This window comes from Myotis lucifugus, unplaced genomic scaffold, assembly GCF_000147115.1.
Source record: "Myotis lucifugus unplaced genomic scaffold, Myoluc2.0 scaffold_28, whole genome shotgun sequence".
Lineage (NCBI taxonomy): Eukaryota > Metazoa > Chordata > Mammalia > Chiroptera > Vespertilionidae > Myotis > Myotis lucifugus.
In genome coordinates this window covers 4,421,289-4,440,151 of record NW_005871076.1, presented here as the reverse complement: position 1 = coordinate 4,440,151, position 18,863 = coordinate 4,421,289, and the positions used below count along the sequence as shown (strand labels likewise).

At 45.7% G+C, this 18,863-nt stretch overlaps 1 protein-coding gene across 8 annotated transcripts in view; it reads left to right on the top strand.

The window, feature by feature from the left end:
• The window catches only part of LOC102437860 (protocadherin gamma-C4), a 148,880-nt gene that overhangs the window by 40,420 nt on the left and 89,597 nt on the right, over positions 1 to 18,863 (top strand). Inside the window, exons 1-2 of one of the 8 annotated variants that reach the window (XM_023752034.1) lie at positions 5,815 to 7,236; positions 17,512 to 18,672. The exons of 2 other annotated variants lie outside the window; for them this stretch is intronic. In XM_023752034.1, coding sequence (XP_023607802.1) covers positions 5,992 to 7,236; positions 17,512 to 18,672 — 2,406 coding nt within the window. In that variant the 5' untranslated portion in view covers positions 5,815 to 5,991. Of the gene's footprint in view, positions 1 to 854; positions 3,435 to 5,814; positions 8,383 to 10,383; positions 10,442 to 11,075; positions 13,513 to 16,243; positions 18,673 to 18,863 lie in introns of those variants that run through there. 5 more of the 8 variants (XM_014453799.2, XM_006086440.3, XM_023752035.1 and 2 more) reach the window with 5 other exon arrangements.

Below are 18,863 nucleotides of genomic sequence, written 5' to 3'. Positions count from 1 at the left end.
AAACCATCTCCAAAGTTTAATCAAATCAAAAATTTTATTAAACTACCTCTTCATAATTTAAAGACAAATTTGACTCTCTGAGTTTTACATGGTGGTGTCTAGCGCATAGTATGTGTTCAATAGTATTTAATTAATTTAAGTTTGTTTTGCTTAGTTGGCATAGCTCAGTGGAACCAGGAGGTCACAGTTCAATTCCCAGTGGGGGCACATACCAGGATTGTGGGCTTGATTCCCAGTGTGGGGCAGGCAGGAGGCAGCCAACCAATGATTCTCTCTCATCATTGATGTTTCTATCTCTCTCTCCCTCTACCTTCCTCTCTTAAATCAATAAAAATATTAAAACATAAAAAATAAAATAAAATCAGTAAAAATATATCCTCCGGTGAGGATTAAAGAGCAAAAAAATTCTTTTAAAAAATAAAATAAATTTGTTTTACTCTAATGTAAACAGTTTCTATACAACATATTTCTTATGTATATACACACCTTTTTAAAACAAATCATTTTTTTCACCTGCAATGGCTGATTTTCTCTATGTGCAATAAATAAAGTGTGAGGCAGTATCCAAGAGTCATTTCAAAGTTGAAAAGCAAACCAAGGAATTTTCAAAAAATCATTAGGGACTAATAAACACTCATCCATGAACACTGTTGCATCAATTCACAGTTTCTTAAAATTCATGTTTCTGGATTAAAGAAATATAAACGGAAGAATTTTGAAGGCTAAAACAAGTTTTCTGAAAAAGCAATCATTTTGCCTCCAATGTGGTGCAGTAACACAGTAAGGACTCTGAGCGCCGCTGTTCACCAACCAGGAGAAAGTCCCGCCGGAACTACCGAGCTTTTACAGCACAGAGAAACGCCAGATTGAGACAAACTCTTTTCCAAGGGACATCAAACTCAGACCCATATCCTACTGGATTTGGGGCTCCTTTTCCGAATACAGAGCGTTCCAGGAAACATCCGGAAACACAACAGGAGGTAGCCCAGGGTCTAATGATCTGCAGGACAATGGCGGCTCCGGAGAGGGGCCGGAATTACAGAGGATTCCTCCTGCTCTCCATCCTCCTGGGAACCCGGAGCGAAGCTTGGGCAGGACACATTCTCTATTCCGTGCCGGAGGAGACAGACAAAGGGTCTTTTGTGGGTAATATCGCCAAGAATCTGGGGCTGGAGGCCCAGGAGCTGGCGGAGCGCGGAGTCCGCATCGTTTCCAGAGGTAGGACGCAGCTTTTTGCTCTGAATAAGAGAACTGGCAGCTTGGTCACGGCGGGCAGGATAGACCGGGAGGAGCTCTGCGCTCAGAGCGCGCGGTGTCTGGTGAGTTTTAACATCCTGATAGAAGATAAAATGAATCTTTACCCTATAGAAGTGGAAATAATGGATGTTAATGACAATGCTCCTAGGTTCTTGACGGAAGAAATGAATGTAAAAATAATGGAGAATACAGCTCCTGGGGTGCGGTTTCCGTTAAAAGAGGCTAGGGATCCGGATGTGGGCACGAACTCCCTCCAGAGCTACCAGCTCAGCCCCAATCGCCACTTCTCCCTGCTTGTGCAAACTGGAGAGGACGGAACTAAGTATCCGGAGTTAGTGCTGGAGCGGGTGCTGGACCGGGAGGAAGAGGCGATTCACCACCTCCTCCTCACAGCCTCTGACGGTGGTGACCCACCCTTATCTGGCACCGCCCGCATCCAAGTGGCAGTGGTGGATGTGAATGATCATGCGCCAGTCTTCTCTTTGCCTCAGTACCAAGTCACTGTCCCTGAGAATGTGCCTGTGGGCACAAGACTGCTCACAGTAAATGCTATCGACCTCGATGAGGGAGTCAATGGGGAAGTGACATACTCTTTTTGGAAAATAACTCCAAAAATTCTACAGATATTCCAACTGAACTCCCACACAGGAGAACTATCAACTTTAGAAAGCCTAGATTATGAAGAATCCAGCTACTATGAAATGGAAGTTCAGGCTCAGGACGGTCCTGGTAGTATGACAAGGGCTAAAGTACGGGTCACCATTTTAGATGTGAATGACAACGCCCCAGAAGTGACTATAACATCTGTAAGCAGCTCAATCCCTGAAGATACTCCCCCTGGAACAGTAATTGCTCTTTTCTACTTTCAAGACCGAGATTCCGGAAAGAATGGTGAGGTGACCTGCACTATTTCAGAAAATCTACCTTTCAAGTTAGAAAGATCAATAGACAATTATTATAGATTGGTGACAGCAAAAAACCTAGACCGAGAAATACTCTCTGTGTACAACATCACACTGAAAACCACAGATGGTGGAACCCCGCCCTTGTCCACAGAAACTCACATCTCCATAAAGGTGTCAGACACCAACGACAACCCACCTTCCTTTCCCCACTCCGCCTACTCTGTCTATGTCCCTGAGAACAACCCCAGAGGTGCTTCCATCTTCACTGTGACTGCACACGACCCTGACAGTGACGAGAATGCCAGAGTCACTTACTCCCTGGATGAAGACACCATCCAGGGTGTGCCTCTATCCTCCTATGTCTCCATCAACTCTGACACTGGTGTCCTGTATGCATTGCACTCCTTCGACTATGAGCAGTTCCGTGACTTGCAGTTGAGAGTGACTGCACATGACAGTGGGGACCCACCGCTCAGCAGCAACGTGTCCCTGAGTCTGTTTGTGCTGGACCAGAATGACAATGCACCCGAAATACTGTACCCTGCCATTCCCACCGACGGTTCCACTGGTGTGGAGCTGGCACCCCGATCTGCAGAACCCGGATACCTGGTGACCAAGGTGGTGGCAGTGGACAGAGACTCAGGCCAGAACGCCTGGCTGTCCTACCGCCTCCTCAAGGCCAGCGAGCCAGGACTCTTCGTGGTGGGGCTGCACACGGGCGAGGTGCGCACTGCACGGGCCCTGTTGGACAGAGATGCGCTCAAGCAGAGCCTGGTGGTGGCAGTTCAGGACCATGGCCAGCTCCCTCTCTCGGCCACTGTCACGCTCACGGTGGCGGTGGCAGACAGCATCCCAGATGTTCTGGCTGACCTGGGCAGCCTGGAGGTCTCTCACGACTCTGAAGCCTCAGGCCTCACTCTGTACCTGGTGGTGGCAGTGGCTGTGGTCTCCTGCGTCTTTCTCGCCTTTGTTATCATCCTGCTGGCACTCAGACTGAGGCGCTGGTCCACATCGCGCATGCTCCAAGCTTCAGGAGGCGGGTTCGCTGGGGTGCCAGCTTCACACTTTGTGGGTGTGGACGGGGTGCACGCATTCCTGCAGACCTATTCCCAGGAGGTCTCCCTCACCGCGGACTCAGGAAAGAGTCACCTGATCTTCCCCCAGCCCAACTATGCAGACACGCTCATCAGTGATGACAGCTGTGAGAAAAAAGATCCCTTTTTAGCACCCATAGATTTTCATGAATGTAAGGATGAAGCTCAAAGTATTCAGGTGAGTACAATCATTCATTTAGCTTTATATTCTTGAGGAATTATACTTTGTGTAAATATCTTTATTGCTTTGTGAAGGCAGTATTTTGAAGATGTGGTAAAAAAAAAACTTTAAAAAGTTAAAGCATGTTAAATGGTTTATTCCAGTGGTGATATTTTAACATGGAACACTTATTAACATAAGATTTGGTATCATTTCTATAGGGGATGCCTATGGATGAGATTATGAATAAGTGGACTATCACTTATACCTTCCACCTATTTTCCATTTGATTTTCTTAATCCATGTAGTTTATCAATGAGAATGAAGGGACTGCTCAGGATTCTCTTTAGGTCAGATGTACAAAAGGCTCTTGCAGATTGTTTCGGTCTGAATTTTTTTCTGTGTCTGGCTTCTGCCTCCATGTACCTCAACTTGATGACCTTGAAAAATCTCACTTGCTTCCAGACCTATTTAAAGCATATGGGTCTATTAAAGTTGGGTCCTGGTGGAAGGTTGGGAAAATGCCTGAAGAAAAAAAATGTGCGTTTCAAGCTTCACTATATCAATGTGTGTTTCAATCATTTTATATCAATGATAAGCATGGAGTCTAATGCCACACTGAAGGTCATTGTTCAAAAACAATAAAATATGACGTCAAATAAAATGTCTTTTCAAGTATTGTAAGTGGCATCTGTGAAATAGGCAGTTACATGTTTCACCACAAAATTCCTTTGTGCAGTTTTAGTGGGACAGCCATGTGAAGTGTGACTGTGGGCTCTCCAAGTAGGGTCCTAGGGTGCTGGCTTTATGAAACAAACATCTCACATACTCAAGTCCTAGACCAGTAGTTGGACTTTACTTATTGGGTCTGCTCAAAAATTCAGTCAGAAATAATGTAATCTGGGACTAACTACTTTTATAGTCTAAGTTAGTGGCTTTCAACCTTTTTCGTCTCATGGCACACATAACTAGTTACTAAAATTATGTGGCACACTGAAAAATATATTTTTGCTGATCTGACAAAATATAGGTATAATTTTGATTCATTTGCACTGGCTGCCTATAGTAGTATTGGCTGTTGTCATTTTTTATTTGACAATCCAAGGGAAAAGAGGTCAGTTCCCCTGACTAAATAATCAGGTGTTCCATGTTTTAAAAATTCTGAGGCACACCAGTGTGCCTACCTGAACACACTGGTTGAAAATTGCTGCTCTAAGTATAAAATTTCAGTACAGTTCAATACGTCAATTGATTAGCATCTGGAAGGGGTTGATGACAAGGTAATCTTGTTTGCGGCAACCTTCTGAGTGTTAATTTAAACAGTTTTTCTAGCAGAGTGTTGTGTTTGCTGATATTTTCCATATAAAGAAAATGTGTAATACTGTGAGTATATTTTGCAGTGTTCAGATGTACAGTCACTTGTGGAACAGTCAATGTTACTAACATTCTGTGAGGCAGAAATATGGTTATCAGGCATATTGGAAAAGAAAATTACCCTATCCAATTTATTAGATGCTTAACATTTTTTAAACAAAGGGGAGAAATTGTCACTAAACTCATGAGCTACTGCAAATAAACTTTCTAGGAACTATCTTTATTTGAAGTCATCATGGGATGTTATATAAGTACAGAAGTGAGAACTATGACTCAGGGTAATAGACCATAGTTAGTCACTTTGTGTTGCAAGGTAAAATATTATTCCCCTGATAACTTTGAGGAGTGATGTTACATTTCATAACTAGGAAAATAATTGTGTAGTGGGAACGAGAGGGATAGGCTAATTCCTTTCTGGCTACATTATGTCATTGACTGAGATACTAGAATTTAAAATCAGGTAATATTACTATAAATAAATCACGGAAACAATTTTGGAAGAAGAGAAGTATTTGGAGGTAAGTATAAATTGTGCCCTTTTAAAGAAAATTACTGATGCTCTCTGGAAAAAAAATTGAAGGGAATGAACATGGAGGTACCCAAAATGTAAAAACAAGGAAAAAAGAAACAAAGGAAGAAACATAGAACTTTATCCAATGTATTGCTAACTAATAAGTATTCAAAATTACTGTACTCCGAGATCGTTTGACCAAGTCTGTTATAGTCATCTTTCTATTACTACTGTGGATTTGAAGATTGGGGAATAATTATGTTAACAAACAGAGTTTATGTATTCAATCTATGTGATTTCCTTAAGACTTTGAAATGGGATAATGATACAAATTAAACATTAATAAATACATAGACATAAAAATTGTCCAGTCCAGCGCACGATTATACTTGCTGTAGTTCCTTAGCCTGAAGCAGCAGAGGCTGCAGTTTCATAGTACGGACTCTGGGCGCCGCTGTTGGCCAGAGTGGAGAGCTGGGCGCTGGTGATCGCCTCGCGCAGCCGCAGCTCGCTTTCCACGGCTCACTCGCTAGAGCTGGCCTTTCCACCGCTCCCTCCTCTGGAAAAGAAGAAACCCTGACCCCCACGCAGGAACTAACGGCTGTTCGGGGCTCTGGACATCCGCGACACAGACATTACTGGTCATCCGGCGTCTTCAGGCCGGTGAGCACGCTGAGGGGAGCAAGAGGGATGGGGAGCGGCGCTGGGGACAGGGGCTGGGCTGAGCGGCGGCCAGTGCTCTTTCCCTTCCTGCTGTCTTTGTTCTGCCCGGCGCTCTCTGAGCCGCTCCGCTACCGGATTCCCGAGGAAATGCCCGAGGGCTCGGTGGTGGGGAACCTCGCCAAGGACCTGGGACTCAGTGTCCGCGAGTTACCGACTCGAAAACTGCGCGTCAGCTCTGAGAAGCCTTACTTCACTGTGAGCGCAGAGCGCGGGGAGTTACTTGTGAGCGGCAGGCTGGACAGGGAGCAGATATGCGGGAAGAAGCCAGTATGTGCTCTGGAATTTGAGGCTGTTGCTGAAAAGCCATTGAACTTTTACCACGTGAACGTGGAGATCGAGGATATTAATGACCACCCTCCCAAATTCATGCAAAACGCCTTTGAGCTGCAAATAAGTGAGTCCACACTGCCAGGCACGCGATTTATATTAGAAGTAGCGGAAGATGGCGATACTGGCCTAAACTCTCTGCAGAATTACAAACTCTCTCTAAGTCCTAGTTTCTCCTTGATAAATAAGGAGAAACCAGATGGTAGTAAATACCCGGAACTGATATTGGAGAAACCCTTAGACCGGGAACAACAGAATCATCATCGATTAGTCCTCACTGCCTTGGACGGCGGAGATCCACCCCTAAGCGGTACCACTGAGCTCCAGATCCAGGTCACTGACGCCAATGATAACCCCCCTGTATTCAAGCAGGACGTGTACAGAGTCAGGCTTTCAGAAAACGTGCCACCGGGCACCACTGTGCTGCAGGTGTCAGCCACCGACCTGGATGAGGGCCTCAACTCAGAAATAACGTATTCTTTGTACAGGACGGGGCAAGTGTTCCATCTGAATTCAAAGAGCGGGGAAATTACCACTTCGCGGACACTGGATTACGAAGAAATCAAGGAGTATTCTCTGGTGGTGGAAGGAAGGGATGGTGGAGGACTGGTTGCACAATGTACAGTTGAAATTAACATTCAAGATGAAAATGACAACAGTCCAGAAATCACATTCCATTCTCTGGTGGAAATCATTCTGGAAAACGCAGTGCCAGGAACTCTAATTGCTTTCATCAAAATACATGACCGTGATTCTGGGGAGAATGGGGAGGTTAATTGTCGATTAGAAGGTCAAGTCCCCTTTCAGATCATCTCTTCATCCAAAAGTTCATATAAACTGGTAACAGACGGGACCCTGGACCGAGAACAGACCCCGGAGTACAATGTCACCATCACAGCCACCGATAGGGGCAAGCCGCCCCTCTCCTCCAGCACCACCATCACCCTGCACGTCACCGACGTCAATGACAACGCCCCGGTTTTCCAGCAGTCAGCCTACCTGGTCCACGTGCCAGAAAACAACCCGCCCGGGGCCTCCATCGCGCAGGTCAGCGCCTCCGACCCTGATCTGGGACCCAACGGCCAGGTCTCCTACTCCATCGTGGCCAGCGACCTGGAGCCACGGGCGCTGTCGTCCTACGTGTCCGTGAGCGCGCACAGCGGGGTGGTGTTCGCGCAGCGCGCCTTTGACCACGAGCAGCTGCGCGCCTTTGAGCTGACGCTGCAGGCGCGCGACCAGGGCTCGCCCGCGCTCAGCGCCAACGTGAGCCTGCGCGTGCTGGTGGGCGACCGCAACGACAACGCGCCCAGGGTGCTGTACCCGGCGCTGGGGCCCGACGGCTCTGCGCTCTTCGACACGGTGCCGCGCGCCGCGCAGCCGGGCTACCTGGTCACCAAGGTGGTGGCGGTGGACGCGGACTCGGGACACAATGCCTGGCTGTCCTACCACGTGCTGCAGGCCAGCGAGCCCGGACTCTTCAGCCTGGGGCTGCGCACCGGCGAGGTGCGCACAGCTCGTGCTTTGGGCGACAGGGACGCGGCCCGCCAGCGCCTCCTGGTGGCCGTGCGGGACGGGGGCCAGCCACCCCTCTCAGCCACCGCCACGCTGCTCCTGGTCTTTGCTGACAGCCTACAAGAGGCGCTGCCGGACCTGAGCGAAAGTCCTATGCCTTCTGACCCCCAGGCTGAGCTGCAGTTCTATCTGGTAGTGGCCTTGGCCTTGATCTCAGTGCTCTTCCTCCTCGCGGTGATTCTGGCGGTCGCCCTGCGGCTTCGACGCCCCTCCAGCCCCACCACCTGGGGCTGCTTTCAACCTGGTCTCTGTGTCAAGTCTGGACCTGTGGTTCCCCCCAACTACAGTGAAGGCACTTTACCTTATTCCTACAACCTGTGCGTGGCCCAAGCTGGAAAGACAGAGTTTAATTTTCTAAAATGTAATGAGCAGTTGAGTTCAGGACAAGACATACTTTGTGGTGATTCATCTGGGGCCTTATTTCCACTTTGTAATTCCAGTGAGTCGACTTCCCAGCCGGTGAGTTTCCTTTATGCATAACCTGCTTCCTTTGGTCTACCCGGTTCTCCATGTTCACAGGGGAACATACAGTTTCAAATCTAAAGGTTGTCTTAGGAAAGTTGTAGCTAGTCAAAAAACTGTCATACCATTCTTCAAGGGAGGTTGAAGTAGGAGCAGTTATGCGTCTTTTAGGGATATCTTTCCAGGCTCAGATTTAGGAAGGATTGAGGGTGTGGGTTTATCTACAAAGGGAAACATTACACAAGGCTATGGGCTCTCTTGTAAAAGCTTGAGATTTTCCCCTAAATTTTTCTTTCTATCACTCAATTCATGATTTTTCTTCAGCCTTGCCATACTATAAATGTAAAAGTAGGCAGTCATTTAAATAAGCCTTTAAAGCAGTGGTTCTCAACCTTCTGGCCCTTTAAATACAGTTCCTCATGTGACTCAACCATAAAATTATTTTTGTTGCTACTTCATAACTGTAATGTTGCTACTGTTATGAATCGTAATGTAAATATCTGATATGCAGGATGGTCTTAGGCGATCCCTGTGAAAGGGTCGCCGCCAAAGGGGTTGCGACCCACAGGTTGAGAACCGCTGCTTTAAAGCAAAAAAAAAAGGGCAAAATTATTTTTCTTAACTGATTTAACTGTTATGGTTTTCATACTAATCCGATGTTTTGTCTCTATTTGCTTCCCCTTCTGTTTCAAAAGCACCTAGAAACCTGGGGTTTTGTTTTGTTGTAGATGGACCCGTTGTAACTCCATGCAATGTACTCGAACGCGTGTGAATGTGTGTGTGTGTGTGTGTGTGTGTGTGTGTGTGTGTGTGTGAAAATCTTTTGACTTAGTAGTAGGTCCATTATGCTCATCAGAAGATAAAAGTATGTTCTTCCTACTTGCTTTTCAGGATTAATCTGTATTGAAGCTCATTCTATAGACTCTTCCAACCAAGAAAAGATCATGTTTTTAACTTTTTTTTTGCAACCTTAAACTAATAAAGCTAGACATCTCCTAGTTATTCTACTGTCTCTAGAAAAAATGTAGAGTTGAATTCTTAAAATTTTAGACAAAATTGCTTACCTGGTATGTAAACAAGTATATACTCAAGATGATAACACATTGTTTCAGCCTTTTGCTAGATTTCCCTTAGCAACTGCTTCAATTAATGGCCATTTTACAAAGCATTGAGGAGACATTTGTTTGTATTGGCACTTTTTGATAATTATGTGTGTTCCTTGCTTTTTGTGGTTCTTTTGACCAAAATACTCATAAAAGTAAAAGTAATTTTAGAGCCCTAGCCGGTTTGGCTCAGTGGATAGAGCGTTGGCCTGCAGACTGAAGGGTCCTGGGTTTGATTCCGGCCAAGGGCACATGCACAGGTTGTGGGCTCAATCCCCAGTAGGGGGCGTGCAGAAGGCAGCCGATCAATGGTTCTCATCATTGATGTTTCTATCTCTCTCTTCCACTCCCTTCCTCTCTGAAATGAATAAAGAAATATATTTTTAAAAAGTAATTTTAGAATATATGTCTACTTTAAGAATTTAATTGTCTGCTTTAAATACTCTCTCGTTGGTGAAAAAATGGGATGGACATTTACTTTTTATTGTAAATTCATTTGTACCTTTCAAGTGTTTTCAAATAGAAAAAGTATAAATAATTTAAATAAAGAAGCAAATCAGTATAACCTCTGATAAAACTTGAAAGTAGAACTTAAACTGTTAGCATTTTACAATATTAATTTGAAACATTATCAATGTGTAATTTAAAATGACATTTAAAAAAGAAAATTAAGCCCTAACCGGTTTGGCTCAGTGGATAGAGCGTCAGCCTGCAGACTCAAGGGTCCCAGGTTCGATTCGGGTCAAGGGCATGTGCCTTGGCTGCAGGCACATCTCCAGTGGGGGGTGTGCAGGAGGCAGCTGATCAATGTTTCTCACTCATTGATGTTTCTAACTCTCTATCCCTCTCCCTTCCTCTCTGTAAAAAATCAATAAAATATATTTAAAAGAAAAAGAAAATTAAGAAGCAAATACCTACAAAAATCTTACTATAATGATTAATTAGTTTAAACAAAATAAAACAACTTCTGAGTCAATCATCTCAATAGGTCTATTTTAGTCTGAGTGAATTAATTGCCAGTGACAACTGGAGCTTCTACTTATTTGATAATAGATATTGAAGACATTTATAATAAGCCTTAAAGCATAATAAATAAAATTTAATAATTTCTTTTTAAAAAAGTAAATGTCTTCCAGAAATGGGAGTAATTTAATGTGATGCTCACTCATAAATCTGATCATTTTATAATACTTTGTAAGACTTAAAACCTACTTCATCCCACACTTCTTGGCAATTACTTTTAAAATATAAATTCAGGGACAAGTTAAATAAATGCAAAGCAAACTATAGAAAGCAAGAAGTATTTTCCCCCTCTGTAATCTAGCAGAGTATTACAATTTTAAGTGGGTGCAGTAACTGTTTAGGGCTCTAAGCGCCGCTGTTCACCTAATTTAGAGATGAATGTAACCAAAAGCCATCGGATACTCTGGGCTCTCACCTCACTAAGACCTGCAAATCCCACAAATCAACTGCAGCGAAACTCCGTCCTACATTTGGGACAATCTGGCTTTCCGAGGGGATCTCCGAGCCTGCAGCATAAAGGTGAACAAGACACTTATGGCCAATGAAGATTCCGAGTGGATTCCATAGCGAAAGAACAATGGCCGCTCCAAAGAATTACGGAGGACGCAGGGAGCTGATCCTGCTGTGCGTGCTCCTGAGTTCGCTGTGGGAGATTGGGAGGGGACAGATTCACTACTCCGTGCCAGAAGAGAGCGACAAAGGATCCTTCGTGGGTAACATCTCCAAGGACCTGGGGCTGGAGTCTCAAGAGCTGGCGAAGCACGGAGTCCGCATCGTCTCCAGAGGTAGGACGCAGCTTTTTGCTCTAAACCAGAGAAGCGGCAGCTTGGTTACCGCGGGCAGGATAGACAGGGAGGAGCTCTGCGCTCAGAGCGCACGGTGTCTTGTAAATATCAACATCCTCCTTGAGGATAGAGGAAAAATTTTGGGGATAGAAATAGAAATCACTGATATCAATGATAATAATCCGAAATTCCAGGCCGAAAATCTGGAAGTAAAAATTAATGAAATCGCGGCGCCTGGCACAAGCTATCCACTCCCAGAGGCTGTTGACCCGGATGTGGGCTTGAATTCCCTGCAGAGCTACCAGCTCAGCCCCAATCACCATTTCTCCCTGGACGTGCGAACTGGAGATGATGGAACTTTAAACCCTGAGCTGGTGCTGGAGCGCGCCTTGGACCGAGAGGAAGAGGCTGCTCACCACCTGGTCCTCATCGCCTCCGACGGAGGCGAACCTCGTCGCTCCAGCACAGTGCACATCCTAGTGACAGTGTTGGATATGAATGACAATGCCCCGGTGTTCTCTCAACCGATTTACCAAGTGACAATCCCAGAGAACGTGCCCCCTGGCACCCAGCTGCTTACTGTAAGAGCTAGTGATCCGGATGAGGGAATCAATGGAGAAGTGGCATATAAATTCTGGAAAATCAGTGAAAAACAATCTCCGTTATTTCAGCTCAACGAAAAAACTGGGGAACTATCAACAGCAAAGAGTCTAGATTATGAAGAATGTGCATTTTATGAAATGGAAATACAAGCTGAAGATGTGGGGGCTCTCATGGGGAGGACCAAAGTGCTCATTTCAGTGGAAGACATAAATGACAATAGACCGGAAGTGATTGTTACATCTTTGTTTAGCCCAGTCTTGGAAAATACTCTTCCTGGAACAGTAATTGCCTTCTTGAATGTGCATGACCGGGATTCCGGGAAGAATGGTCAAGTTGTTTGTTACATACATGATAATTTACCTTTTCAATTAGAAAAATCAATAGATAATTATTATAGATTAGTGACGTGGAAATATTTGGACCGAGAAAAGATCTCCATGTACAATATCACAGTGATGGCCTCAGATCTAGGAACCCCACCTTTATCTACTGAAACTCATATCTGCCTGCATGTGGCAGACACCAATGACAATCCACCCACTTTTCCTCATGCCTCCTACTCAGCCTATATCCCGGAGAACAACCCCAGAGGAGCTTCCATCTTCTCTGTGACCGCCCATGACCCTGACAGTGGCAAGAACGCCCAAGTCACTTACTCTCTGACTGAGGACACCATCATGGGAGCACCTCTTTCTTCTTATGTCTCCATCAACTCTGACACCGGTGTGCTGTATGCAATTTGTTCCTTTGACTATGAGCAGATCCGAGACCTACAGCTACTGGTGACTGCCAGGGACAGCGGGGACACTCCACTCAGCAGCAATGTTTCACTGAGTCTGTTCATTCTGGACCAGAATGACAACACACCTGAAATTCTCTATCCTTCACTCCCCAATGATGGTTCCACTGGTGTGGAGCTGGCACCCCGCTCTGCAGATCCTGGCTACCTAGTGACGAAGGTGGTGGCAGTGGACAGAGACTCAGGCCAGAACGCCTGGCTGTCCTACCGCCTGCTCAAGGCCAGTGAGCCAGGGCTCTTTGCGGTGGGACTGCACACAGGTGAGGTGCGCACTGCACGGGCCCTGCTGGACAGAGACATGCTCAGGCAGAGCCTGGTGGTGGTAGTCCAGGACCATGGCCAGCCCCCCCTCTCCACCACTGTGACGCTCACTGTGGCTGTGGCAGACAGTATCCCAGAGGTCCTGGCTGGCCTGGATGACATCAAGAACCCTGACAACTCTGAAGACTCAGATCTCACGTTGTACCTGGTGGTGGCCGTGGCCATTATCTCCTGTGTCTTCCTTGCTTTTGTGGTGGTTCTGCTGGCGCTCAGACTATGGCGATGGCATAAGTCTCGTATGCTTCAGGCTTCAGGCAGAGGGTTGGTGGGCTTGCCTGCCTCAAGCTTTCTGGGTGTGGAAGGAGTACAGGCATTCCTTCAGACCTATTCCCATGAGGTCTCCCTCACTGCAGACTCGGGGAAGAGTCACCTGATCTTCCCTCAGCCCAACTATGCACATACACTCATAAGCCATGAGAGCTGTGAAAAAAATGGCTCCTTGTTAACACCCATAGATTTTCACGAAGGTAAGGACGAAGCTACTTCGGCTCAGGTGAGTTCAGTTTTTGTTTACATTATTTCTCAGAGGCATTATATTCTCATAAATCTATGTGTTTTGAAACATGTATTATACAGAAAGTTTAAAATAGTTTTAAGGTGTACCCTAAATATGGGGGCCATTTTAGTGGTGATACTACAAATTGAGCTCTAATTATCATAGTTTGTTTTATTTGCTTTCCCAAGGATTGGACATGATTATTTAAATGTGAACTCTCAACCTTTTAAAGCCTTCCATATTTTACTGTAATTATAATTATCACTTATCACTCATTCACTTAAGAAGTAGTTGCCCAACCACAGAAGTTACGTTTGTTTTCTATATAGGAATACATATATTCCTAAATTAGGACTGAGAGAAAATTATTGAGACTCCTAAATCCTTGAATTATCTTAGTAGAAATAAAATACATCACAGAATTTTATCATGTGTTTAGGGTTTGAACCTAAAACTAAGCTCTGAAAGATTCCTTCTTTTTAAGTCTCTTTTCAGAACCCTGTGTCTGCATTAGTACCCTTCAAAACTTTAAGGCTTCTTATATTCCAAAATGTACACACATTTTAAATGGTGGGTCCTGGTTGAAGGTTTGACTCTCCCTAAATGTTGAATTTGTGTGTCAATGTTCACCCAGGTTCCCACAAATGGAGACATGGAATCTAAAGTCCAAAATAGACATTGCTCCTCCCCCCAAAACAAAACAACAAAATCAAGCCTGAAATAAAATGCCATTTAAACCGTTGAAAGAGACTTTTGTAAAATACAGAATCCCATGTTTCAGTAGAATTCTAATGAATTGCTTTGATGGTGCAACCATGTGAAATGTGTACTCATGGTAAGAGAGTTTGAGAATGTTAATTTAAAGAACAGAAGTTTCATGGACACAAATTCTAAATAAGTTAATCAACTAAAAATGATTCCATCTGAACTATGTGTATGGCTTCTATATTCCTTGTTATAGCATTTTAATGAAGCTAAACCTTGACTTGTCATCAAGAGTAAGTAGAAAATACAATAAAATATTTGTTAGTAATAAAAAAGACATTTCCCACCCTAGACGGCTTGGCTCAGTAGATAGAGCGCTTGCCTGGGGACTGAAGCGTTGCGGGTTCGATTTTGCTCAAGGGCATATGCCTGGGTTTCCGGTTTGATCCCCAGTAGGGGGCATGCAGGAGGCAGCCGATCAATGATTCTCTCTCATCTTTGATGTTTCTATCTATCCTTCTCCCTTCTTCTCTGAAATCAATATATACATTAAAGGACATTTCCCAAGGATAGTGCACTATTCCCTCCTATTTGCATATACAGTGGGTGGGAGTTAACTTTATATTTTCTGTAGTGTTTGGATGCACAGTCATTTGAGGGGACAACTATATTATTGGTACTTTACAATTTTAAAAAGTATGTGGAAATTTGTCCTAATAAAAAAAGAAAATTCTTTCTCTTGGTCAAAACATTCACTATTGTCAAAAAAATTTAAATGAAGTAAAAAAACTAGAACAAATGTCTCTATATTCAGTAAATGTATTTAAGTAAACTTACCATGAGCTCAGCTCCTTCCATTTCAAAGTCATTACTTCAGTACAACATAGGTACATAGATAAGGAAGTAATGCAGTCTACTGGGATATCCCTTTGTGACTTTATATTAAAGAATAGATAAACATTTCCCCAGTAACTTTTATATACTCCATTGGGTATGACATAGGCTAAGTAATTCTGAGATATGAAGAAGAAGGTAGAGTAAATCATAGCTTGGCTAATCATTGAGACAGTATTTATGGAATGAATATTTCCTAAGATAGTCAGAAGAGTAAAAAAATATTAATGTTATAAACAGTATTGATATTATCAGAAGGAGGAGGTGTTTGGGATTAGTAAGGAATTGCACAACTTTAGCAGTAATTTCAACAGTATTGATATTCTCTTAATATATGTGATGTGAAACAGCATTAATTGTGTAGAAATGTTGGGGCAAAACATAGGAATGAATAAAAGAAGGAAGTTATTTCACATGTCATGGCTAATAAAGACAATGAATTTGTGAAATCAGTAGATGATAAACTCTGAGGGCAATACCTATTATTTTCCCGTTGTTATATCACCAGTAACAAACACAAGCCAAGAGTTCAATGTATGTTTGTAGAATGGGGAAATGAATGCACCAACAAAGGTGAGGAAAAAGTGGTTTACAGTTGTAAGTATGGGAAACCCAATTTATTCTTGTATTATTATCTTTTAATTATTGTATTATTCTCCATATGAGCAACTGTAAACCTACTTACCTGTATATAAACCTGTATACATAGGTTTGTATAAAAACCCAACGCGATATATCTAATGCTTTGAAAACAAGAGTACAGATACCTTAAAGAAGGTCTTATAATTTAAGATGTAAATGTAGTAACAAAAAAACGGCTTGTTTAGTCCAGTACACGATTATAATTACTGTAGCTCCTTAGCCTGAAGCAGCAGAGGCTGCAGTTTCATAGTGCGGACTCTGGGCGCCGCTGTTGGCCAAAGTGGAGAGCTGGGCGCTGGTGATCGCCCCGCGCAGCCGCAGCTCGCTTTCCTCAGCTCACTCGCTAGAGCTGGCCTTTCCACCGCTCCCTCCTCTGGAAAAGAAGAAACCCTGACCCCCACGCAGGAACTAAAGGCTATCCGGGGCTCTGGACATCCGCGACAGAGAGATTACTGGTCATCCGGCGCCTTCAGGCCGGTGAGCACGCTGAGGGGAGCAAGAGGGATGGGGAGCGGCGCTGGGGACAGGGGCTGGGCTGAGCGGCGGCCAGTGCTCTTTCCCTTCCTGCTGTCTTTGTTCTGCCCGGCGCTCTCTGAGCCGCTCCGCTACCGGATTCCCGAGGAAATGCCCGAGGGCTCGGTGGTGGGGAACCTCGCCAAGGACCTGGGACTCAGTGTCCGCGAGTTACCGACTCGAAAACTGCGCGTCAGCTCTGAGAAGCCTTACTTCACTGTGAGCGCAGAGCGCGGGGAGTTACTTGTGAGCGGCAGGCTGGACAGGGAGCAGATATGCGGGAAGAAGCCAGTATGTGCTCTGGAATTTGAGGCTGTTGCTGAAAAGCCATTGAACTTTTACCACGTGAACGTGGAGATCGAGGATATTAATGACCACCCTCCCAAATTCATGCAAAACTCCTTTGAGCTGCAAATAAGTGAGTCCACAAAGCCGGAGGCACGATTTATCTTAGGATCTGCCCATGATGCAGATATTGGTACCAACTCATTACAGAATTATCAGCTCAGTCCCAATGATCATTTCTTACTCGTGAATAAGGAGAAATTAGATGGTAGCAAATACCCGGAGCTAGTATTGAAGATGCCTTTAGATCGGGAGGAGCAGAAGTCCTACCACTTGACCTTGACTGCCTTGGACGGCGGGGATCCACCCCTAAGCAGCACTGCTCAGATACAAGTCCTCGTGACTGATGCCAATGATAACCCTCCAGTGTTCAGCCAAGAGTTATACAGGGTGGGCCTTCCGGAGAACGTGTTCCCAGGCACCACTGTGCTTAGAGTGATGGCCACCGACCAGGATGAGGGCGTCAATGCCGAGATCACCTTCTCTTTCACTGAAGCAGGCCAGACCACCCAGTTTGACCTGAACTCTACTACTGGGGAAATTACTACTCGAAATACACTAGATTTTGAGGAAGTCAAAGAATATTCCATAGTTTTGGAAGCAAGGGATGGTGGAGGAATGATTGCCCAATGTACCGTGGAGATACAAGTCCTAGACGTAAATGATAATATCCCAGAAGTGATATTTCAATCTCTCACAGATGTTATTATGGAGGACACCAGGCTAGGAACATACATTGCTTTACTTAAAGTCCGTGACAAGGATTCGGGAGACAATGGAGAAGTTACGTGTAAATTAGAAGGTGAGGTTCCGTTTAAATTGCTAACTTATTCGAGAAACACGTATAAATTAGTGACAGACGGAGTTCTAGACCGTGAGCAGACCCCGGAGTACAATGTCACCATCACAGCCACCGACAGGGGCAAGCCGCCCCTCTCCTCCAGCACCACCATCACCCTGCGCGTCACCGACGTCAACGACAACGCCCCGGTTTTCCAGCAGCCAGCCTACCTGGTCCACGTGCCAGAAAACAACCCACCCGGGGCCTCCATCACGCAGGTCAGCGCCTCCGACCCCGACCTGGGACCCAACGGCCAGGTGTCCTACTCCATCGTGGCCAGCGACCTGGAGCCACGGGCGCTGTCGTCCTACGTGTCCGTGAGCGCGCACAGCGGGGTGGTGTTCGCGCAGCGCGCCTTCGACCACGAGCAGCTGCGCGCCTTTGAGCTGACGCTGCAGGCGCGCGACCAGGGCTCGCCCGCGCTCAGCGCCAACGTGAGCCTGCGCGTGCTGGTGGGCGACCGCAACGACAACGCGCCCAGGGTGCTGTACCCGGCGCTGGGGCCCGATGGCTCTGCGCTCTTCGACACGGTGCCGCGCGCCGCGCAGCCGGGCTACCTGGTCACCAAGGTGGTGGCGGTGGACGCGGACTCGGGACACAATGCCTGGCTGTCCTACCACGTGCTGCAGGCCAGCGAGCCCGGGCTCTTCAGCCTGGGGCTGCGAACCGGCGAGGTGCGCACGGCCAGAGCTTTGGGCGACAGGGACGCGGCCCGCCAGCGCCTCCTGGTGGCCGTGCGAGACGGGGGACAGCCACCCCTCTCAGCCACCGCCACGCTGCTCCTGGTCTTTGCTGACAGCCTACAAGAGGCGCTGCCGGACCTGAGCGAAAGTCCTAAGCCCTCTGACCCCCAAGCTGAGCTGCAGTTCTATCTGGTAGTGGCCTTGGCCTTGATCTCAGTGCTCTTCCTCCTCGCGGTGATTCTGGCGGTCGCCCTGCGGCTTCGACGCCCCTCCAGCCCCACCACCTGGGGCTGCTTTCAACCTGGTCTCTGTGTCAAGTCTGGACCTGTGGTTCCCCCCAACTACAGTGAAGGGACTTTACCTTATTCCTACAATCTGTGCGTGGCCCAAGCTGGAAAGACAGAGTTTAATTTTCTAAAATGTAATGAGCAGTTGAGTTCAGGACAAGACATACTTTGTGGTGATTCATCTGGGGCCTTATTTCCACTTTGTAGTTCTGGTGAATCAACTTCCCATCCTGAAACACTAACAACGGTGAGTTCCATTTAACTGTCTAGTCCTTTTCATCATTGACCCAATTTTCTATATTCATATGAAAACATTTTACACTTCCAAGTCTAGTGAGTTGTTTTAGGGATATTATAGCCTGTCAAAAAGCTGAACTTCCATTCTTCAAGGGGAGTGTTGAATTGGGAGTAGTTATGTGCCATAAGATAGAGTTATCT